The sequence below is a fragment of the Martes martes genome, assembly GCF_963455335.1.
Source record: "Martes martes genome assembly, chromosome: 12".
In the NCBI taxonomy this organism is placed as follows: Eukaryota; Metazoa; Chordata; class Mammalia; order Carnivora; family Mustelidae; genus Martes; species Martes martes.
Genome location: NC_137900.1, coordinates 44,165,348 through 44,190,743, shown reverse-complemented (window position 1 = coordinate 44,190,743; position 25,396 = coordinate 44,165,348). Strand labels below are relative to the sequence as shown.

The 25,396-nt window shown below is 39.4% G+C and overlaps 1 protein-coding gene across 1 annotated transcript in view; it reads right to left on the bottom strand.

The window, feature by feature from the left end:
* Positions 1-355: 355 nt before the first annotated feature.
* CCDC171 (coiled-coil domain containing 171) overlaps positions 356-25,396 on the bottom strand; it is a 295,661-nt gene continuing 270,620 nt past the window's right edge. The window contains exon 26 of the mRNA XM_080819723.1: positions 356-2,327. Within this exon, the coding sequence (XP_080675849.1) occupies positions 2,115-2,327 (213 nt within the window). The 3' untranslated portion in view covers positions 356-2,114. The remainder of the gene's footprint in view (positions 2,328-25,396) is intronic.

The following is a 25,396-nucleotide window of genomic DNA, read 5'->3' as shown; positions in this document are numbered from 1 at the left end:
CTGGAAACAGATTCAACACAAACCTACACACACAAAGAAATGTTAAGTGATATAAGGTAACACTGTTTTTCTATAGTGTAGAAATTGGAAGTGACGTCACATAAACTACAAAGCTGTATATCAATTTCTACACAGATAATGTCTTAATCATTGTATGGAATGACAGAAGAAAGTGTTTTGAAATATGCAGAGATTATTCTATGATCTATACAAAAACAATCAATAATAGTTTCTGCATTACAATAAATTTGTGAGTGAATTTCCCGTGTGTTATGTTAGACAGCATATATTCTGTAATATTCAAAACCCGGCATGGTTAATAAAAATAATTCCAGGAAAGAACCAAGAGAGGTTTGGTTAAAGATGTAATTTTACTTCACATAAACAGCTTTCTAAATATTTATCTAAAGCTAATTACGCTGTCTCAGTACTGTAAGAAATAGGATTGTGTCACATGGTAGGACAGTCATGGTTTCACTTCCGATGGCATAAATCACTTGGCTAATTTGGCTAATAACATCAATAGTTAGTATACAAATTTTATTTACCAAGGCCAATAGAAAGAATTCTCAGAAGTTGCGTTATATTTGGATCAAATGTCACTGTAAAAACAAGACAAGATAGATTCCATAATATACACTGTCATTGTCTAATGTATCCATAATGAAAAACTCCACCATGAAAAATAGTATAAAATATGGATTTTGTATCAAAACTCTGTCAAAAAGTACAGTTCACATCAGAAGTTAATAGCACCGGGGAGTTAAAACGATTAATACAAAAACAAATACATATTACAGATATTTCTTTGTTCTTCACTTACCATGATGCAAACTGCAAGGATTTAACCTTTAAGGGTTAAAGAGTTTAATCAATGTCAATGTCTGATCTTCTGAAGGCGATAAAGAACAGTCTGTCTAGCGATACCCAACAGAACATCACTTTGTCAAGCCACAAAGCGCCCAAAAGCTTGTCAAGTAAGTTACCAGAAACCTCTTTGTGGTTAGAACTCAGCTCCTTCCTGCTTGACCTATTATTTGATATTTGACCACTTGGTTGCAAGACACTTGCTCTTTCTAGCTGAAATGTCACTGGGGCATCTTGTCAGCTCCCCGACATCTCGGCCTGACATACAATTTTACTTTTGTGTGCTACAAGGCAGAAAATGCAGGGCAATGGCCTTGTTTTAAATTCTGTCAGCATCAAAGATGGGCGTCACTCTGGGGTCCTACCAACAACCAAAACAAAAAAGGAGTCTCTTTTGAAGGTCAAAACAGCCATTACCTTGAAGTTTTTCAGCTCGTACTAGTTCGTATTACCTGCTCTCCTCGTGTGGGCACTGTCCTTAGGAAGGGCCTAACCATACCCCAGAAATCTCCCGGCACGCTCGTGCTACTTCCTCATCAAATGCAGACTTGATAAAAGGATGAGTTTTCAGTGCCTGCAGGGACCGGATTCAGCAGTTAACTTAACTTGTTCAAATGGGCAAGTGGTATCATGTAGCTTTACAAGGAGCAACCTGACCTTCTCACATTGACCAGGAGTGACATTATTGTGCAGGAGGGAAAGCAGTCCCATCATTTCTGTTTTGCACAACCTGCTTAAAGTTTGCAACTAAATGCTTGTCTTCAGCCGAGCTGACAAGAGAGAAGAGGGGGCTCAGTGAACCATGGCAGGGCTGCCATGAAATGACAGGAATCATTGGCATACATTTCAAATAGCTCTTTCAATCCTATTAAAGTATTGCGGTCCTGCTTTAAAATAGACAAGTATGAAACAACTTTGATAGATAGAGACTAAAATGGCTTATTGATTTTTTTAAGTCTGAAGGAAATTACCCAAAATGTGTCATTCTTTAACATTTAAAAATATGTTACATAAAAATGAGCCACTGCGATAATAAATAAAACTTAGAAGGAAAAGAGTTGGTTATTTCATTATTCAAGGAGACTTAGGTACCTGCACACATCAAGATGTCACACGATTCTTAAAAACCCACTGCCACTTGTGCTGAAACAAAATTCAACTGATAAGAAAAATCCCCCTTCAAAACAATTTTAATTGTACTGTTAACTCTTCCTGCATTTTTTTTGTTTGTTTATCTCATAAAGTCATTATCCAATCTGAGTTGGTCGTTTGGCATTGGCAGACATAGTCGCTGAAGAGGAGTGAGATGACGTCAGAGGATTTATAAATGTCTCCTTTAAGAAAGTGTAAGTTGTGTCCAGTTCAGCTTGCAAAGGCAAAAAATCCCCCACACCAACTGTGTCCGCAGGAAGAGCAGCTCTTGAAGGAATGGAGAGATTTGAATGGTCTCGTGATCCTACCTACGATATAAAGAAGAAAAAACAAATAAACATAGAGCTGAAAATGCGGAAACAGAATAAAAAACCAGGAACAGGGAAGTGAGGGCTAATAATCATTGTAGCACAAGATGTGGTGGAAATGTTATTTTTACTCTTGCCATAATCTGTATGAAAATATGTAAATATTAAATTGTTTTCCAAGCATGTGTTCGAAGTCATGAACTTTGCTGGAGTTTGCTTAAACACTGAAACATTGTATAAAACTTTTATAAAGTTATTGCATCAAACAGTCGGTGCAACTGGGCCTTTTTGCCTCTGCTTCCATAGGCAATCTCCAGAAACCAATGCCGGGAGTGTTGATCTCATTATGCTATATAATATGTGCTCTATAATATGAAAGATCCGACTGCTGAGAAAATGAACTGTGGGTATTTATGTTTTTAAAAATCTATCAGCCTGTCTCATTTAATTGACAAATATGGCCCAAAGAAAAATAAGTCAATTCTAGTGACCTCTAGGAAATAGCACAGTGAGAAATAAAATGCCAGGGAAATGAACTTTTTTGCCTTTTCCTTTGATAATAATGCCACCGCTCTGTTTCAATAAAAACTGTTCTATTAAAAGTATTTGGAAATCGTGTATCAAAATGTGGGATTGCAACATGGAAACTATTTGCAACATATTTTAAAACATTATTGGTTTCCAGAAACTACTAGAAGTCAAATCAAGGAAATCCACACATCCCTGATGTTCTTGAAAACAGAATTAATATTTTGACGAAGCCTTCAGTAACACTGATAACCAGTAGTTAACATTTAACATGAATGAAGTCTTATCAGTAAAGCAGATAGGTATTGTTATTTTATGATATTTGTTGATAGTAAGTAACTATTGATCAATCGAATGTCAGAATTTTTCAGATTCCCAGCAAATAAATGTTCTTGAGATAATAAGCCTAGCTATGGGTGTCTCCATAGGTGTCTCCATTAAAAACCGCACTTTACATTTCAGAGTTTAAAAAAAAAACAAAACCCTCTTTTTGGTAGATTCTCTTACAGTTGTAGCAATAAAATTGCAAGAACTATAAGGATCTGCTTTATTATGTCACATTCTACAAAACCACTCCTACATGCAAAAATAAGAGGGAAGCCATCACTGGCTTTAGGAAAGTATTAGCAATGCAACTGTTGTATATGTTACCATTTTTGTGGATTTTTTTTAACTACAACTGGAGAAAAATCGATAGCTGCATCTAACACCTAGTTCAGCAATTTTCTTTGATCTCTGTTCTTTTGATTTCTTGACGGAAATGATCCCTTTTTATGCTGAAGTTAAAAAAAAAAAAACCACCTAAAATGACCACTTGAATGACGTTACGAAGGAGAGGGCTTAGCTGATCCCGATGGAAGGAAAAGACATCCCGAGATCAGGTGTTGACCCTGATTAACAACGTTGATAAGGTTTCATTTGCAAAACTGGAATACTGGACCCTGAACAGAGGCATCTCATTCCATCTGAGGCCACAGTTACAAATTCTTGTACTTTTACAGCTCCTAGAAGCATCTTTTCTAATTTTTTTTTTCTGTATGTCCAAATGGGCAGCATCATTACCTGATTGATATTGCCACTATGAGGACTCTAGTGCCATCTCTACTAACTTCTCCTTCTGTCAGACCTGAGGGCAAAGGGAGATCCTGAAAGGCAGGAGATGGTAGGGCCTGATTTTCTTCTTAATCAAATTTAGAGATAGCCACAGTATTCTTTATTATGATATAAGAAAACCATCAGGCGAGGCTTCAAAAGTTTGTTGTTACGTCTTTATATCTCAAGTTCTGGTCAAAGAAAACTATACATGAGAAGAGAGAAGTGTGCAAAAGCGGACCAAGGTAGGTCAGGGAGTCTCAGAGGGTATTTTGTTCTGATGCCTTCGACCAGAGCAACAGAATCGCGCCACACGGACCAGTCACCCCTGTTGGCAATATTAAAGGCATACGTGATTTACTCCAATCTATATTCTGTTCTCGAAGTTTCCTTTCTTGTTCTCATGATTCCATTAACACAGCACATTACACATTAGGGAGACTGTCCTTTAGGGAAGGCCTCTAACTCATTTCTCATTAATATTCAATGGATCTTGGTACTCTATGGGGGGGAGGGGTCCTCTTTTGCCCTGTCTCATCTTAACTTTTTAATATGTCTATTTTTCTACCAGGTTGACCAAAAGCATCTTTTCATCTAATCTAACATTTTTTTTAACTACATCATCTTGAAATGGGATGTTGGGTATTTCCCTAGTATTTCAAATCAGACTCACTTCTTGCATGCTAGCTTCTGAACTTTTATGTCTTAACCATGGAATATAACTTTTAAAAAAGAGATTTTTTTTAAAGATTTGCACTCCCAAAAGGTATGCCCTCCACCAGGTGAACAGATTGACTTTTGTGTAAATGAAAACACATTTTTTTTGTTGGTAGGGTAATTTGCTATACTCCATACACTGCTAGAAAATCGTTTGTTTTTTTTCCCCCATGAAATGGGGCAGGGGGGGGGGGCCTGATTTTTAAGTCACTTAATAGCTTGTAAACAAGCCAGCAAAAATTCTGGTGAAATCTTGATTTGAGAATGTGATGCTAAAAAAAACAAGGAGGGGAGGGGGGTTAGGGGATGGGGTGATGGACACTCAGGGGAGGGTATGTGTTATAATGTGCACTGGGTATTATGTAAGACTGATGAATCACAGAGCTACACCCCTGAAACAAATAACACATTATATGTTTTAAAAAAAAACTTTCACCAAGAAAAAGTAAATATGAACTTTTTTCTTGTTACAAATAGTATCCAGAAATATATCATAACACTTTTAATATAACACAGACAGTAAAAGACAGTTAAATAACTTTTTTATCAGAGACCATTAAAAGTTAATATTCACCGCCTGATCTTACATTTTAAATCCGTAAAGTCCATGGTCATTTGAATTACTTTTTAAACTGCTGAGGTGTTCTGATACTCTCTCATGTAAATCTAAATTTAAGCAATTTTTCAAAAAGAGATTAGTTACCTGAAATAAAAGCTAGGTGTCAGGTGAATCTTTATGGAAGCACTTTTATTTACTCAATAAGCTGTAAATGATTCTATTTGAACTGTTACAGTCCATCAGCTAAATACATATTCACAATACAGAATGTGTTCACTACATTTCTGCATTTTAAAATTTTTATGAAATACAGTAATTGGACATGTCTAATAGCTATTTTTCAAGGCTTTAATACCTTAGTCTTCCAAGAGTGTTTTTCCAACAAAAAAAGTAAATAAAGCATTAGTCTAATAATACAGTAAACACTAGATAAGTTGTCTATAAATGAAAGCCATCTTGCAGAACAAGGCTCCTGAAACAAGGACATCGAACTATTTGTCTCCAGTGTGGCACATACGATCGAGTTAAGTCTTCTGGAATCTAGTATTCTGAAAAGCGTGCGGCAGTGTGATTTAGTAAGCTGCATGCTTGGGTTTCTGCCAGGCACATCATAGGAGCTGGACAGGAGAGCCAAAGACCACAGTTTTCCCTCCCACTTCTGTTGCAGTCTAGCTGGGCCATTTCTGGTGTGGGAATTAGTCCATCCACATATCACGTCCCCTCGCCCATAAAATAAGGACCTACACCCTTTACAGCTCTGAAGTTCTACAGATCCACCAAATTCCATGCATGATGGCATATGACATAATCTTAACACCCAAATTTTGTGAACAATGTTAACCCACAAATCAGTTTTCCAAATACAGTAGTTCAAATTTTGAGGGGACAAAGAGAGGAGGAATGCACATTGCACATGGTTCTCTAAAAGGTTGCATAGAGGGACGCCTGGGTGGCTCAGTTGGTTAAGTGGTTGCCTTGTGCTCAGGTCAAGATCCCAGGGTCCTGGGTTCGAACCCCACCATCGGGTTCCCTGCTCATTGGAGAGCCTGCTTCTCCCTCTGTCCCTCCCCTGACTCTCATGCTCTCTCTCACAAACAAATAAAATTTTTTTAAATGCATAGATAAAAAGATTAGCCACAGTTTAGATGATGTGGCTTCATTCAGTTAAATTCTGTAATACCTTTTTATGTCTTTGACCCCCATGATGATGTTGGAAGCTCTGTAAACTATTGACCAGTCTCAAGTAGGTTGTACAACGACACATAAACTGATGGAGGATTCCAAGTACCCACCAGATGGCCTTCCCATGAGGCTCTCTCGCCATTACTATTCTACCTACTACAGTGTCCTTACCACTAGAGACTCTGAATGCAATATCACAGAGTATTCCACCTTCCACAGACTTCATGTTAGTTAACCAAATTCTACCCATCTTCCAGTTCTACCATACTGGCGTCATGGGACACTGAAGTCTGCACGAAGTTGGCAGTAATGGCAATAATCATATATATAATTTTCTCTTGTGGAATGATCTGTTATATACTTGATATATATATATGTATATGTATGTATTTGTATATGTATATGCATATATATATACACACACAGGCACACATACTATAACATGCACTTGATAAATATTTGTGTGTATATTATATGCACTTGCTATGTGCATTCACATGCATAAATTATATATATACACACAGGTACATATATGCATGTGTACATATAAACATACACATACACCTGCTATCACATCATTAAATATTTATTCCTTATAGCTACCAATCCTAACTTTGAGTTACCAGTGCCAAACCTGTAGGGATATTTCATGCATTCTTCCCCCTGTAAGTCATGAAATCTTCCTGCAGACCAGTTTGGCTCTTCAGCTCATTCTCATCAAGACATGTGGGATATGTGAGTCAGGGGAGTATTGTAAAGGAGTTTCTAAATAGGGAACAACTTAAGAGGCCTTGAACCTAGAGTTTAAGAAGGAAGGGCAACCATAGAGATAGAAGCAAATAGAAAAGAGAGATGGAAGATATTAATAACATACTTGATTCACGTTGCAACAGTTTTGTCCTCAAGTAGACATTCAACAATGGTTCAAGAGCCAGAGCTCTAAAGTCGATCTATCTGGGTCAAATTTGGCCTTGACTGCTTGGTTAATGCAGCAGAGTGACTGGCCCAGCAGCCTTGAGTCTTTGTGGCTGACTCAAAGCACGTCCTTGGCTATGGGGCCATAGGGCTCTTTGTTCCCCTTGTCCAGCCTTGTCTACCATTTCCTCTCTCGTACTCTGCAATCCGGTCAGATGGAACTTGTGAGCCCCTTATACACCTTTTATATCTATTATTTCACTTAATCCTTATAAAAACCCTAGGAGGGATTATTCTTCTATATTATTCCCGTATACATGATGCCCCCACACTTCACACCCACCTCCTACCTGTCCCCTGCTGGAGTATCCTTCTGTCCTTTGTGGGATGAGGGCTCCCCCCACCTTTCAGACTCTGCTCAACGTTTCCCCCTTTGTGAGGCCTTTGCAGATCCCTGCCCCACCTTTCCCTAACACCCAGTCACACTTCTACATTCCCTCATGAGCAGCTAGTTTTCTATTTTTACTTATTTGTATGCATTTACAGCTCCCCTACAAAATTATGAGCACCCGGGGCAATGGAATCAGGACTTTGCATTCCTAGCACTTAGCAGTGTATCTGGGGCTAAATAAGATTTCTGATGAACAAACTGCTCACATGGTGTTGGTCTCCTATGGCTAATTGGTCATTTCATGTATATACAGATTTTGCCCCCATTCAAAGCACCAGGGTATACTGGAAAGGATATGAACTCTGAAGTCGGAGAGACCTTGGGCTCCACACCCGATCCTCCACGTATGAACTGTGTGACCTTTGACAAGTTACTGAGCCTGTGTCAGTCTGCATCCTTAACTGTGAAGGAGGAAGAATAATCCCTCCTAAGGTTGGTTACAAGGATTAAATGAAAAAAAAAATAGATATAAAAGGTAAGCATTCCCTTCTTCCCCTTTCCCTCAACTCTTCTCAGATGGCAATAAATTCCAAATTTATAACTTATAATTATAGCTAACATGTATGAACATATATGTCAGGCACTGTGCTAGACATTATCTTGATTCTCACAACAACTCAATGAGAAAGTACTACTGTCACCCTCGTTTTGCAGTTGAAGGACCGGGGCTCAGAGAGTACAGCAAATTGCTTCATGTTGCACAGTCTGGAACATGGTAGACAAAGTTGTGACTCTTGGTCCATCTGATTCTTCTTTCCTAAGGCTTGACTACTACCTTATCATGCTGCACATCCAGAACTGTTTCATAAACAGAGCAGTGGTTCAACAAATCTCTGTGAAGGTGGGAAATAAAAGTACATAGATTGTACTAGAGAATAAAAATAAATGTTTTTATTTTTGATAACATATTTTATTATAGTCCCACATTTGACTATCCATGGTACTGGAGTAAATAAATAGATTTTACAGCATTTACATAAAATAAACGTTCTAGCCCTTCACCAAAGGAGCTTGTATATTGCTATATTCAGAGATAAAAGTCAGCACTGAAGTTTTAAGTTACGCTCGAACATTTAAACTTTAATTTTAAATTACTTTAAAGATGTCTTGTGCCTGACAAGATAACAATTCCCATTTCCTTCTGTGGATGTTTTGATTTCCTGACATGACTGAGGTTGGAAAAACAGTAGAAGAATTTTCCCGAATAGCTTTTGTTCTATCTTTCCCTACTTTCTTTCCCAACCCTGTGCTCCTTGCCTGCTCCTGCCCTGGTAATTCTGATACACCTGCCAGGAACAAGGTCAGAAACGGTCAAGAAATGCAGAGGTGACCATTTCTTCCTCTGTGTCTTAGAAACACATAGTTGCAAAAAATTCAAAGGGAATTTGAAACATAAAATGTGTCCATACACCCAGGTATATACGAAGGTACAAAAACTGAATAAATAAAAACTTGGGCAAACTATTTAGGAAAAAAATGCCACTGGAAAACTGAAACGACAAGATGATTAAAGTAGTGTAACACACATGAGAGCCGTAAGAGTGACTTGCTTTTTTTTTTTTTTTTAAGGTTTTATTTATTTGACAGAGAAAGAGAACAAGCAGGGGGAGGCAGCAGAGGGAGAGGAAGAAGCAGACTCCCAGCTGAGCAGGGAACCCAATGCGGCGCTCAATCCCAGGACCCTGGGATCGTGACCTGAGCTGAAGGCAGACGCTTAACGACTCAGCCATCCAGGCGCCTCTAGAGTGACTTTCTTAACTGACAATAGACTCATGCTATTGAAGAAAAAAGAAAATCTAATTAGAAAGCAGGCTAAGGATAGTCTAATATTAAGAAAAACAGTGTGGAGATTCCTCAAAAAATTAAAAACAGAGCTACCCTACAACCCTGCAATCGCACTACTGGGTATTTACCCCAAAGATACAGATGTAGTGAAAAGAAGGGCCACATGCATCCCAATATTCATAGCAGCAATGGTCACAGTTGCCAAACTGTGGAAAGAGCTGAGATGCCCTTCAACAGATGAACGGATAAAGAAAATATGGTCCATATATACAATGGAATATTACATAGCCATCAGAAAGGATGAATACTCAACTTTTGTATCAACATGGATGGGACTGGAGATTATGCTGAGTGAAATAAGTCAAGAGGGAAAGTCAATTATCATATGGTTTCACTTACTTGTGGAGCAAAGGAATAACATGGAGGACACTGGGAGATGGAGAGGAAAACTGAATTGGGGTAAATCGGAGGGGGAGACAAAGCATGAGAGACTGTGGACTCTGAGAAGCCAGCTGAGGGTTTTGGAGGGGAGAGGAGTCAGGGAAAGGGTGAGTCTGGTGGTGGGTATTAAGGAGGGCACGTATTGCATGGAGCATTGGGTGTGGTGCATAAACAATCAATCTTGGAACACTGAAAAAATAACATTAAATTAAGATGCTAAAAAAGTAAATTAATTTAAAAAAAAAAAGATTGGGTTTAGCTGTAACAGAAAACTCAAAATGTCAGTGACTTAAATAAGATAGTTTATTTCTCTCTGATACAACTGTTTGAAGCCATCAGGAATTCAAACAAAAGAACAAAAACAAAAACAAAAGAAAGAAAGAAACAAAAAGGAACACAAACGGCCTCTATCTTCGGCTCCATAGCCCTGGTATATGCCTTCTACTTCAGGGCCCAAAATAATTGCTTAAGTTTCAGCCATTTGTCTGCATTCTTGACAGAAGAGAGACAAGGAGGAGGCACCATTTACATTTAAAGACACTTCCTAAAATCACAACACTTCTGCTTACATTGCATTGGTCAGAAGTTGGGCTACATGTCTAATGAAACTTCAGGGATGTCAAAATTGTAACATCCCCCCGCCACCCCAAGCAGCCCAGGTAATATTCAGAGGTCTTATTACTAAGAAACAATGGGAAAACAGGTATCAGGAAACCCTGGCAGCCTCTGCCTCAGATATAAATTGGCCTTTTGGTTGGAAAGGGAGGACTACAATAACCAATAAACATGAAAAAGTGCTAAACCTCATTCATAATTTAAAAAATGCAACACAAGGGGCACCTGGATGGCTCAATCGATTAAGCGTCTGACTCTTATGTCAGCTCAGGTCATGATCTCAGGGTCCTGGGATCAAGCCCCAGCTTGGGCTCCTCGCTCAGAATGGAGTCTGATCGAGATTCCCTTCTCTCTCTCTGCTCCTTCCCCCAGCTGGTACAGGCTCTTTCGCATGCTCTCTCTCTCTCTCTCTCTCTCAAATAAACAAACAAATAAAATCTTTTTTAAAAAAGAGAGAGATGCAATACAAAACATACCAGTGAAGACAACGCTTCACCTATAAGATAGGCAAAAATATAGATGTCTGATGATACCCACTGCTGGGAGACAAGCTCAGACCACGTAGGCAGGGATGCAAGCTGGTGCCACCTATCTGGAAGACAGAATTTTAATTGTGCCTGACCACTGACCGAGCAATTCCACTGCCAGGCATTTCTTCTCAGACCACACTCACAAAAGTTCACCAAGGTGAAGAGAGAGATGTGTTCACTGAAGCATTTTTGTTTTGTTACAGAAAAAGAGTTTTTAAGTAAAACTAAAGGACCCCTCCAACCAAGTGCCATTCAAGTGAAATGACACATAGAATACAACCATCCAAAAAAAAAATTAAGGTGAATATGTAAATACTAATATATAAATATGTCTAAGTGGGGATAAAAAAGGTTTGAAATTATGTGTGTGTGGATAGAGAGAACCCACTTGTATTTTAAAAATAAACAGAAGACACAGGTGTACATATACCTATTTTTCTTTCTGAAAAAGGAATCACAAGAAAGTGTTCATTATCTTTGGAGTGTGGATGAGGCAGGGGGAAAAGCTTTGAAAGTTCAAAATTTTCTTTCCATGGTTTTTATCTTTAAAACTATTTGAACCAGGGCACGTGGGTGTCTCGGTGGGTTAAGTGTCTGCCTTCAGCTCAGGTCATGCTCCTGGGATCCTGGGATCGAGCTCAGGTCATGCTCCTGGGCTCCCTGCTCAGTGTGGAGTCTGCTTCTCCCTCTCCCTCTGCCCCTCCTCCCTGCTCATGCTCTCTCTCTCTCTCTCTCTCGGTAAATAAAATATTAAAAAAAAAAAACTATTTGAACTATTAACAAAGGTTATGAAACTGGCAGTTTGCAAAAGTAAAACTACAGCTGATTAACAAATAAATGGGAAAAAATGATAACCTCCAATAGTCATCAAAAATGGAAAGTAAAAAGGTATTTATTTGTTGCCAATCAAAACTGCATTTTAAAAAAATTATGATACTAAATGTTAGTGAAGGCATTATGAAACAGGCATTTATAAGTTGGTAGTGATGTAGAAATTGATAGAACCACTTGAACTATAATTTGGCATCTGCCTTAAATGGATAATATCATTGGATCTGACAATTCCATTTATGAATAGGTTCCTTATATCAATACTAACAAAAAAAATTGGAAATAATTGCATATTCAACAACAGAAGTATCTTTAAGTAAGCTATAGGCACTTTGTGGAATATTATACAGCTATAAAATTTATGGCTATGAACTTACGGATAACATGAACACAGGCTTAGGTTTCACTAGGGGTCAGAAAACTTTTTCTGTAAAGGGTCAAATAATAATTCATGCTTTGCAGACCATACGTTCTCTATCATAACTACTAAATCCTGTCGTTATCACTGCAAAGCAGCCATAGACAATATGAAAATGAATTAGTATCCCGTGTCCAATAAAACTTAATTCCTGAGCACTGAAATTTGGATCTCACATAATTTTCACATCACGAAATAGTCTTATTTCTCTTTTTTTTTCAACCATTTAAAAATGTGAAAACAATTCCTCGCTTGCAGGCTATACAAAAACAGGCGGCAGGCGGGTTTGGTCCACAGGCCTCAGACATTGCCAACCTCTGAGCTAAACCATCTATATGAAAAGGTTATACATAAAATCACATAGGATAACTTGCTCTGAGTTAGTGGAATTGTTGGCATTTTTTCCCAAAACTTCTGCATTTTCCAAATTACCTACAACAAGCATGCTTTGCTTTTATAACCAAAACCTTTTATTAAAAAAGACTAATTTTATGTATACTGAAACCCATATTCTAGTACAGTTATGACTCTGAAATGTGCAGTTGAAATGAAAACGTAATTGGTTAAAGGCCTCAGAGGGTAGGTCTTTAGACAAGTGGTTTGCAAGTTTTGAAAAGGTCTTAGTTTCTCGGAGGCCGCTTTCCTATTTCACCTTCTTCCGTATCTAACCCAGAGCCACAATCTCACGTGGAGCAAATACAAATAATTATATGGAGTGACTTGTCTCTCGACCCCACACAAAAGCAACTCCTTATGCAGAGTGGCTACTTACAACTTGTGCGCCTTCGTTTTATTCCAAATAGCACTTCCAGCTGCCAAATTACAACTTCTGTGGTCAGAATGTACACATGTCACACTCTATCTGGGAACCATTAGGCAGAAGTGTTCTGACCACTTTTTCATTACTCAAGAATTTCCTCTTAAACTGCTACACCTTTTTGATTCAATGTCAAAAATTTAATAATAATCTGAAAGCTATAAATTTAGACCTTTTTAGCAGTATGTTTTTCCCTGGGTGGAATTATGACCATGCACTTGGGTAAAGAGGAGAAGGGAAGAACTGTCTAAAATTTAAAGTTGTTTGAAAGAGATGACTTTCCTGAGTCTTAGTGACATTGTATCTGTCGATCACTCAACAAAATCAGCAATAAACTCACATTTGGAAATTTGAAACTCATTTTTTCCCATGCCCCACCCCCCCGCACTGCTGTTTTAAGTTACATTCCCTCATTCTACTCCATCACACCCAAAATTTCTAGCAGTTCTTCACAGAATGCCATGAACAGTCTTTATTCGCTTCGACAGCTGCTACAGCTGGGCCTTTCTGGAGTGGCTGGCTACCTTCAGTTATCTTCAGCTAAAAGAACATGGTCTCTCTATCACCCAGTGAGAGAGAGACCCTTCAAGATGGAAGACAAATCACATGATCTGAGGTTCACATCTGCGGAATGCCTTCACATCGCAGCAAGCACTGGGGAGTGTGTTCCAAAACAAATCACTTAGCTGGCAATGACATTTCCTTTACACGATAGGCAGGAATGTTCTTTCTTATAGAAGCGGGCCATTTCCCAAAGTCTCAAACCAAACCCATATCTCTAGGGAGAACATCCCATAGAACTGTGAGAATAATACAGCGACCACAAAATTCCAAAATAATACACCTACAGAATACATTTCAGGAATCCGTTCCCTACATTATCAATTCCATATGAAAGGTTTTCCCCATGTTTGCATAATGCATAAAACATATCTAAACCCACATCCACCATCGCATCCTAAAAATCAGTGCTATTCATTAATTCTTTTGAGAAATACCTATCGAGTGCCTACAAGGTGCCAGATGTTGTCTAGGTCCTGGGATAGAGTGGTGAACTATACCCACAAAAACTGTGTCCTCAGGGGAGCTCTCACTGTCCTTAACTGATCGGACTCTGGGGCCAGTTCTCCTTCAATAGTAATTTGCTGAAATGCTACATAACCACACAGCTGCTATTTTTCGTAGTGTTAAGTTTTGATGTCCGGGGCACTGGGTGTTTACCAGCTTCATTGTTCTGTGGATATAGACAAGGTTCCAGGAATGAGTTACATTTCCCTGGGTCTTCCCTGACTTGCTCACCCAAGACTTCAAATGCTCCGCACAGTTCCCGCCAAGAGTTGTGGGGTCCCTCCCCCGGCTGCTGCCTCCAATGAACCAGCTGTGTCATATGGGTGACATCTCTACACAGAATTGGCCATATGCCCCCCAACCCACATCACCTGAAAACCGTGACAAGTCTGATGAACCCAGTGTCTCACCGTGTCTGTCATAAAACATTCCTTTCCGTTTCCATCCAGAGGACCTTTTTCTAAGAGTCCAGATGCCGGGCCCTAGGCCTGGGGAGGAGGCTAGGCGCTAGGCAGGTCTCTCCACCTCCCAGCTCCTCCTCTGGGCACCTGCGCACAGAATCTCCACTCGTCCTTCACCAGTCGCCAAAACCCCATTCAAATGAGCTTCCTCAGAGCCTGCACGCCGATTTTCAAAAAAGCCTGGCCTCGTTTGAAATGCAGTTTGGGCTCAGGATAGGATGTTCACAAGATGATATTCTAACACAGGCTTTCAAGCTGTTTATCAATTTTTTTTAAGTTATTTAAGAAGGTGTCTCTTCATTTTCTCTAACTTAAATGCACTTTTAATATTTGTATACAAGTTAATCTCTTTGGTCTTCTCTCTACTGCCTCCTTCCTCTCTTCTTTCTTTGCTTATTATTTGAGAGTATCCACATTTGCTATTGAAGATGAGAAAAAAAAATTGGATAGATGAAACTCAAAGTAAGTGTTAAGCCTAAAGGATGAGGCAGCCAGTCACCTGTGAGACGCAGGCAGAATCCACCTGTTGAGAATGTAGTAAGTTAGTAAGTTAGTAAGTTAGTGCCCTAGAAGATGGGTTACTTATAGACAGAACGGGGTGGAGAGAGAACACCATAAGAAAGAGATGCGTGTCCTCCAGGCTAGTGTCATTCTTCAATCGGCCCCAAGAGCCGCAGACAAAACTCAAGACCGTTCAGCAGCGGAAGTGGCAAGCTATGGCTGGGGGCAGACATCTTTGTCCTGCATCTCTCCTGGAAGGGAAGTGGGGTGAATGGTTCAGGCACCTCTATCTCCCAAGCCCCCTGTGTCAAACCTCCGCCCTGGTCCTCACCGAGAGTGGAGAAGGCTGACGCAGCCAAGACACACAGGTCCCAAGATCACACATGACCCCCGAGTCAGGGAATACGGTCCTTGCCCTGATGGCTCCCTACCACGCTTCTGCTCCCGTCCGTGTGTCTTAACTTGATCTAATCAATCATGTATTTGGGTATCTTAATGTGCTCTGTGAGACCTTCTGTTCTGTGACCTCTGGGATAACGGGACTGGTCGTGGGCTCAGAGGCGACCGTGGCATCGAGGTGATTTCCCATAAAACATCTTTGCTCCCCAGGACCTATCAGCCCGCCCGCTTCCTCCTGTCCGAGATCCTTGTCATGCTGCTCCTTCTCTTTAAAAGGAGGCTGCTTCGTCAGGTTTTTCCTGTTTTTCATGACTCACCTTGGGGATCGCCCTGCCCCCCAGACTTTCCTGGCCTCCTGTCACCTCACATTTGGGTTGGAGGCCCCTGCTCTGGGTCATGGCAACATAGTCTCACAATCTGCTGTTTGTAGCTCAATATAGTGGCCACTGGCCACATCCAGTCATTTCAGTTTTAATTAATTAAATTTTATTCAACGTAAAATTCCATTAAAAAATGAAAGTTCAGTTCCTCATTCACACCAGCCACACTGCACGGGCTCGACAGTCACATTTCCATCGCAGGGAGTTCCCAGGGACAGCGTAGCCTCAAAGGCAGGCACAGGCTACTCTGTTTCTCTATCACCAGGTGTCTTCACTGGGTCCTGGCACCTAGCAGGTGCCCCAGATGTTGGCGTGCTGTCGAATACACAGACTTCCTCTAATCTGTATTCCAAAGAAAGCCAACGGGAAGGCCATGTTTGATACTCAACTTTTCTCTCTCCAAAAATATTTTTTAATTCACAAAGTTTCATTTTCTTTAATTCTGACTTCCTTCAATGCCTCCCTTCTGGAGCGTCTAAAGTTTTAGGAGGGACCCACTGTTCCTTTCTAGGTTTATCTTTCTTGACCTTCTGGTGAGTTTCACTACGGCATTTTACGCTAGGGCACCCCGAAAGAGAGGGAAAGAAGCCCGTGACAATAGGCAAGAGGAAAGTTATCTCGCCAACCGTCCACTCTCCAGACCCCCAGGCAGGAATCCTAGCCTCCTTAAAAGCTCGATTTTGTGCATCAGAGAAAAATGCATTCTTCCCCTACAGCTTTTAATTTTTAATTTTTTATACTCTCTGGGGAAAAAAAGTCCACCATAGGCCAAATTTGGAGGCGATCTAATTGTATGATGGAAACTTTCTAAGTTTCTTTTGAGTCAAGCCTCTCTCTGCTTGGGCAGAAAAGGAGAAAAGAGGGGATTTACATTCACTTTGCTAAACATTAGCATCTTTTGTTCAATCATTTGAATGCAGGACAGTGAGGGGGAAAACAGCTTAGTGAACAGGAGTTGACACATACAGTGTAAAATCTTTTAAGGTGCTTGGATTCAATGAGGGAGAAAGTGAGACGGAACCGTATTTCAGCTTCCTAACCATGCTCCGGTCTGCGGGAACTTTGTGACAGGTCTCTGTCTCTCAGCTACACTTGACTGGCTTTTGCTGACATTCAGCTGTCAGACAGCAACCCTTTACCAGGCCCCTAACATGCTCCACAGCCTCACCCAATTAACTCGCTTTCACTTGACACGACAGCAAAAAGCTTCATAATAGGTGGGCAAGGTGCATGGTGTCTCCTTGCCCTCGAAGTGTTCACACACAGCGAGATGCTTAACTACTTTCCTTCTTGCCTGTGTGCTCACAACTAGTGTGACCACAGTTCAGTCATTCCATGTATTGAATTGGACAGTAATACAGGAAATATTATAGTGATGCGTTAAGCTGCTCCAAAGCAGGCTTCTCGAACTTCCAGAATTGAACTGAACGTTCCATTTCAAATCACTTCTGAGAGGAAGATTTGATTTTTAGATTACCAGAAGTTAGTGTCAACTAGCAATCAATTTGTCGTTAGTTTCCCCACTCTCTCATCAGTACGAATATTACATAAAGAGGATGTGGTGTAGAAAAACAACATTTGACAAGGGAGGGCAGAAAAGTCTAGGCAAGATTCAAGAGTATGAAATTCAGCCTTTGCTCATAAACATGCACTTTGTGCATGAATTCTACAGTAAGTTTTCTGTAAATTTTGGCCATGTGAGCCTTTCTGATGAAATAGATTGTACTTGAAAATGTTTGGCTGAGAAATCAAAATTTTTATACTTATTTTGAAAACTTATCTGAATAATTTACACATTTTCTCTCATCTCCCAGTATGTTCCCACCTAAGCATATAATCTGTTTTCATTTATTGGCACTCTGAAAATCTGAAAATTATGGGGGAAAAAGTGACATAAAGAAAAGGGAAAGTGATATAAATTGGACTGCCCTGGGAAACCTTTGCTTGTAAAGCTTGGTGATGAAGAGAGCACTGACAAAGTTCCTTTTTGATAGGACTCTTCATTATTGAATGCAGCTCTTTATAGCTATTTTTTAAAGAGTTATTTATATATTTTAGAGAGGGCATTAGAGCAGAGGGAGAGAAGCAGACTCCCCGCTCGCCAAGTGCAGAGCCCAACACAGGGCTCGATCTCATGACCCTGAGATCATGACCTGAGCCGAAACCAAGAGTAGGATGCTCAACCAAGAGAGCCACCCAGGTGCCCCTCTTTATAGCTATTATGAAGAGGGAGTCATGATTTCAATTCTAAGTATCCTATCAGTAATCAAAAGTAAAAGTCTGATTACAGGAATGGGGAGTTCCAGCATCCACCACCACGAACCATTTCTGGTGGTGATGTATCACTACTCTACACCAGGCACAACGGAGTTTAGCCACACCTTGCCATTCCGCATAAGTCTGGGAAGACTCTCTGAGCTGCAGAAGTCAAGTCTCCAAGTAGCATGGCTCTGTGACATATCCCCAAATTAAACGAAATCTTTCTCCACATAAAGTGTGTATTGTATTTGTTGTTTTGCTCACTTCTAACCAGAAGCTCAAGGTAGGGGTAGATCTTGACTGAATGGCTGAGCAATTAGGAAACCACCCCAGCACGCACTTGACTCATTAAGTCCTGTCGAGTTTTCCCTAACTCCAATGTCATGTTCCTCCACCCCCACCGTGAAGGCCCTCACACAGATCACCCTCCCTTCTCACTGGGAACCTCTTTAAAAAGACTTATCACAATTCATTTTAAGTATCCACGTAGATGGTCTACCTTCTCACAGAAGCCACCAGTTCCCTGAGAGAAAGTCCCTCATCTTGGTAAGGATGTAGTATGACATCATGCTTAAGACTGAGGACTTGGGTTCACACTGCCTAGGTTCAAATCTTGGACTCTACACTTGATTGTTTCTTCATCTGGAAGGAGGAGATAATAACGTCCCTTAGGTAAGGATAATGAGAATTAAATGAGTTAATATACATAAAGTGCTCAGTACAGTGGCTGGCACATAGTAAGCTTTCAATAAATATTGCTTGCCACTGTTATTCTTATTAATACATCCTTAGCACTTGGCAAGGCATGTAGCACATAACAGGTACTCAATAAATACTCAATAATTAGTTATTCCTTTGATTATTGCTTCATTTCAAGATGATGTAAAAAATTTAAAATTTTCATGAAGAATGAATCATGGACGTAAAAGCCTGAGTTCGGATGGTATCATTTCACAGAAATAAATAAAAACTGGGAATACAGTGGCGCCTGTGTGGCTCAGCTGGTTAAGCATCTGCTTTTGGCTCAGATCATGATCCCGGCGTCCTGAGATCGAGTCCTAAGTTGGGCTCCCTGCTCAGCAGGGAAGCCTGCTTCTCCCTCTGCCTGCTGTTCCCCCTGCCTGTGCTCTCTCTCTTCCTCTCTGACAAATAAATAAATAAAATCTTTTTTAAAAAATTGAAAATACATAATTTTTAAGAGTCAGTAAAAATTTGGGCAGTTTCTGAGATAATTTTTTTCTGAGCAGATAACAGAGCCAGCATGAAGAAAAAACATTCTTTCTTGTTCCACAGTTGTTTTTTTTTTTAATGTCCACTCTTATTTTGAGGATTTGATGCCTTTCTTATCTAATTTAAGGACAATCTCATTATTTACCAAATTTTTAAGACAATGTGAACAAATGGTTTATTTAAAATGAAGATTCTACTTGAATCCCATTTTAAAACGTTTTTAGTTCCTTTTTCCCCCCCTGGAAATAGCTTTCCATTTTTCCATTCTGAAGTTATTTTGAGCATCTTAACCAGACCAGGAATTTGGATTGATAAAATATGAGAAGTACTTCTTTGGCTGAAATGAACCCAAAGTGACAGGCCATGCTTTACTAAATGCTGTGTGTCCTTTACTTAAAGATGCATCAGAAACTAGAACAATCCTTTATGAATGAAAAAAATTACTAGTATTTGGAGTATAAAAAAATTTTAAATTTTGTTTTGTTTTGTTTTGTTTTTAGAGGGAGGGGCCAAGGGACAGGGAAAGGGACAGGGAGAGAGAGATCTCAAGCAAGCTCCATGCCCAGCACAGAGACCGACACGGGCTTGACCTCAGAACCCTGAGATCATGACCTGAGCTGAAATCAAGAATCGGACAGATGCTTAGCCAACTGAGCCACCCAGGCACCTCCTTTTTTTGTTGTTTTTTGTTTTTAATTTAAAATTTAATTTGTTTATATCTACCCTCAATGATGGATGCCTTTTGTAAAACTACACCCCACGTAAAACTTAACCAACTGTATTAGGTTCCTAGGACTGCCGCAGGTGACCACAAGCTAGGTGGCTGAAAACAACAGAAATCTATGATCTAATCGCCCTTGAGTCTAGAAGTCCGAAATCAGGGTGTCAGCAGGGCCACGCTTCCTCCTCAAAGACTAGGCAAGAATTCTACCTTGGCTCCTTTAGCTTTGGGTGGTTGCTGGCAATGCTAGGCATTCCCGGTTTATAGCTGTGTCATCCCAGTTCCTACCACCATCTTCACATGGCCGTCTTCCCTCTCCGTCTCTCCGTAGAGCTGTGCGTCTCTCTTTATTAGGGCACTGATCACTGGATTTAGGGCCCACTTTAATCCAGTGCGAATTCATCTTAATTCAACTGATTGTATCTGCAAACACTCTATTTCCAAATAAGGTCACATTCTGAGGTTCTTAGTAAACATGAATTTTCTAGAGAACACTATTCAACACTCTACCAACTATTCACAACATAAAAAGAAGTGAGCTAGGGGTATTATTTTTATAATTTTGGGCTCAGGGCACCTATATAATTCTCCTTCAGATTGTTTTAAATGATAGTTTAAATATTAGCTCAGCAAAATCTTGTGGACTTCCCAAGCCCAATTAACTTCTAAAGATCATTGTTCATGAACATCATTTCTAGTGAAGCTATATATTTAGTCTTCAGATGCTACTTAGCAAGTGAAGCAAATATTTTTTCATGTTCAGTGGTATCTTAAAGTGAACTAGCTTTTTTCCCCTTCTTTTCTAATTGCTGAATATTTTACTTTCATTACAAACCAAATATGTTCAGAAATCAGTGGAGTGTTTTTAAAATGTATTAAATGATGCCATGTTAAATATAAACTTATATCCAAAAATTCCAGAAACACCCTATGAAAGAAATTTTTAATATCTAGGAATGTTAAGGTCTCAGAATTTCTATATGCGCAATGATAATTTTCTAATAAATACATGCAGAAACGGTTTATAACAATAGTCCTATACACTGCTTGTTGTTCCATTATCCAAATTCATGTTCTATCAATTTGTTATCTCTCCCAAATCTCAAAGTAGCTTGATGCGTTAGGATCACGTTTTTACTTTTTAAATGAACATAATTTTATTGTAATTGGATATTATCTATGCAAAAATGAGGCAGATTAAAATGTTAACTTTATAACCTAAGAAATAAAACTCCTGTATTCAAAAAAAGGTATTAAAATATAAAAGTAGTATTTCCCCCTGTTATCAATATGTCAGACATTTAACAAGAGATCTTGAAACCTAACTGAATGACAGGTTTCTAGGCAAAAGCTACCACCATGCCAATCAGAAGCACTCTAAGGCTAAGTACAATGCTCTGAGCCTAGAAGGGGAGGGATTTTGAGGCCTCCTCAGTTCCTTCGTACTTAGAGAACAAGTAAAACTTAAAATAATTCTATGTTCAAATGATTAGGACATAATAGAAACAGCATTAGTAGTAAGCAGGGGCTTTACAGATACCCCTTCTTTAATCTTCATACAAGCCTAGAGACAGGAGCTACCATTGTCCTCATTTTCACAAATGAGGAAACTGAAGCCTTCTGGAAGAGGCTGTTCATGGCACCAGGATCACATGGTTAGCAAGAGGTGACTCCGGGGTTAGAAGAATCCCTCTCGGAGCCCACACACCCAGCCACTATGAACGCGTGGGTTCTGGAGCAGGGCTGCTGTGTTCACATCCTTCTCCAGCACCCAGTAGGCCTTACACTGTGGAAATAATGAGAGTAATAGCAGCGAAAAATACCATATACCCGTAGGGGTGTTTTAACTATTCAATAAGTTAACATATCTTCAATTCTGAGAATGTTGTCTCACACAGGGAAAGTACTGGATAAAAGCTCATCTTTCTCCTCCTTTTCTTCCCTGCTCTACACCAGCCCTCTGGCTCAACAAACCCTGTTCTATTTCAGTCCAGAGACCAGGCCTTTACCTGGAAGATACTGTCCTTTGCGCACAAAAGGGCTTCAATAAGAAAATACAGATGACTTAGGCGCAAAAGAAAAGCGGTGGCCACCGAGTCTTCCCAACTTTTCAGAATCTCATCAGTAATACTTTTATCACACAAAAAAGTTATAAGGTTATGTATGGGTATGGGTGTATTCTGAAAGCGCTAAAGAATTACAGGAACAAACAAAATTACGATCATTGCAGAAAAAAGGAAAGCAACACGACTCCTAGCTTGACCTTGATTGTGACTAGGCCAGCAGCATCCTGTCTCTGCTCACGTAACTCTCCCTGTCCGGAATTCCTTATTCAAACCCTATCATTCCTTCAAAATCAAGCTCAAATACAAGTTCTCAAAAGTCTTCCCTAACCACCCTAGTCCAAATAAATCTAGCTTTTCAAGCTCCATGAGCATTTATCTTACTGCTTTATGCAAGTCTGTCCTGACTCACCAGCAAGCTTATCAGTTCCAACAAACTAGCCACTCTTCACTGTGTCTTTTGGTATTGAACCCATGTACAGCTACCACTATCTTCCTTGCATAAAATATGGGAAGAGAAAGAGCTCTAAAAGATTTTAGGACTCTTCACAAGGGAACGAAATTCATTTATTGACTCAACAAACTTTTGCTGGGTACTTAGTGGAAGGTCAAGCACAAAGTAGGTACGAACGCACAGTGATGATTACACACGGCACCTGGCTTCCAGACCTCAAACTCAGCAAAATGAAAAATGCACGTAGGACTGCAGGCCTTGATCCTGATCTAGCTCTAGACATACAGGCCTGGTCTGAACTACTAGCAGTAGTGAGCTGGCATGTTCCTTGAAGATATTAAGTTGATTCTTGGGACCTTGGTCCTTTTGATCTCTTTTGCTAAACATTGAGAATCTAGAACTAGAGAGTTTACCAATGCTCCCCAGGTGACTTCCCCATGAAAGACGGTGGACTCTTACCCAAACCAAGGACAGTCCCTGGACCAGGCTGGAATCTTGGAATTAGTTGGAGTGAAAACAGAATAGTGTGATAACTTGAAAATAAATTTATTATCCCAAGAGCATTATAAATCCCATCATAAATAATTGGAGGAATATGTCTCAGTTCTCCTATATGATCCCACAATAAATATATGATTTTTAAGCTAAAGTTTAATAAATATTAACTCATTGCTATTGCATGCTTAACTGTTACATGACTTCATATCAGTGAGGCTGTTTTTTTTTGAAGATCGTGCTCTCACCATTTACAGGAATAAAAGCAAACACACTTTCTTATCATTCTCCATATGATGTACTCCATATGCATCCCCAAAGTTCTGAATTCATAAATAAGCCTTTGTTTCTGGAACTGACGCAAAAAGGTCGTTTTACATTTCCTTTTGAAGATTTCTGCTCTTCCTTTCCTTAAACTGATGAAACTGTCCAACTGCCATCATGCCAATCCGAGGGTCACCAAATTAAATGCATCAACGACAATAGTGACAAAGCTGTTAAAAATGCTCAGAAACACACATGTAGTATCGAATCATTACTACGTTGCCATGAACTTGAGAGGAAACGGGAAATCTTCAAGGGGAAAAACTAACATCAAATAGAGCTGACAAGACAGCCAGTAGTTTGACTCGGGATGTGTCTCCTTACCCAGTCTGGCTGGGGTTCAGTAGCTAAGGTTCAGGGTTCAGAGCTATTCTCAGGTGGGCTGACATTCCTACCACCAGATTCTTAAAACTGCTTTATTTCTTTTTTTAAATTTACTGTTCTACATGGCCATTAATGTTATAAGAGCTCTTGATCATAGTTTAAAATTTCTAGAACACCTTGTATCTTTGTCTATATTTCTTACGGTAAAGAAAAATAAATTGGTCTTTTTTCTTAGGAATATGGAATGTCAAGACATAAGTATTATTTGTTGCAGAATTAAGATTTCTATGAAACTCAGAAATGTATCATAAACACTCTCTTCACTTGAACTTATAACTTAAAAGAACAGTATTTTTCATTCTTATTTTTAAGGACTACAGATGGTCTACTCGTGAATTCTTCACCACTACCATTATTACTTATTTATTGTACTCCAATAGTATGTTGCGTACTGAATCAAAGACACAATCCTTGATCTCAGGCGAACAATTCAAATCCAACCACCTATCAGAAATTTCTTTCCTTTCCTGTTTTCCTTCTCTTAGGAAAGGGGTCAGGGAGACCACAGAAACAATCTGTTAAATAGCAACCGGATGTAACAGATGATCCTAAGAATAAAGAAATTCTGAACCCACAGAGACAGAGAACCAATCACAGCCACAATCTTGGCTTTTTGATAGTTCAAACTTCCAAACAGGCTGTTGAACTTTATGTCAGGCCACATAATTTGGGAGGTGTGATGGAACTTTTGCAAACTATGCCCTATGTCCCAGGTATTGCACAAACATCTAGGAAGAGAACAATCTCCTATTCATGCAGTACTTGTGTTAGTCAATCAACAATCAATTCCAATAAGGTCCGTAAATGTTGTAACAGCCTAATAGGTGTTTTGGGGAGACTTGAGATTTAAAACTTGGGGAAAAAATCAAGTAGGTAAAGGGCAGAAAACAGTACTGCAAGCAAAGGAACCAGTATATACAATTCTCATGATATTGAGAGCCTGGTCCTAATTTTTACCAATTTGTTTAAAAAAAAAAAATGTAGTACACTGGTAACCCTACAGATGCTAGAGTCGGTAACCTTGTATCAGGTCTTTGCATTTTGTGCTTAAAAATGAATTAGCTTATTTTATATAATATTTGCATATTTTGATTCTACATGACTAGTTAAAAGGGTTTTAGGCTGCTCTATATTGTTTAGGATGTCCTTCAAACTACACATGGGTTGTAAAACGTGTGTTAATATATGATTTTAATTCTTCAAAGTTTCACTATATGCTTTTACCAAAATTATGTATATCACTATTCTCCTCAAAACAAAGGATGGAAAGTTATACATTTCATGACAAAAAATCAGTATCAACAGTCAAGATCTTATACCAGTAAGAAGTTCCTGGAAAAGTTTATGCAGAAAGTAAAGCAAAAATATTTGTTGGAAGAAACAAAGATAAGTCTTAGGCGTTTGAGCAGCCGTAAAGCAAGTAAAAATGATTTTACAAAGTACAGAAGT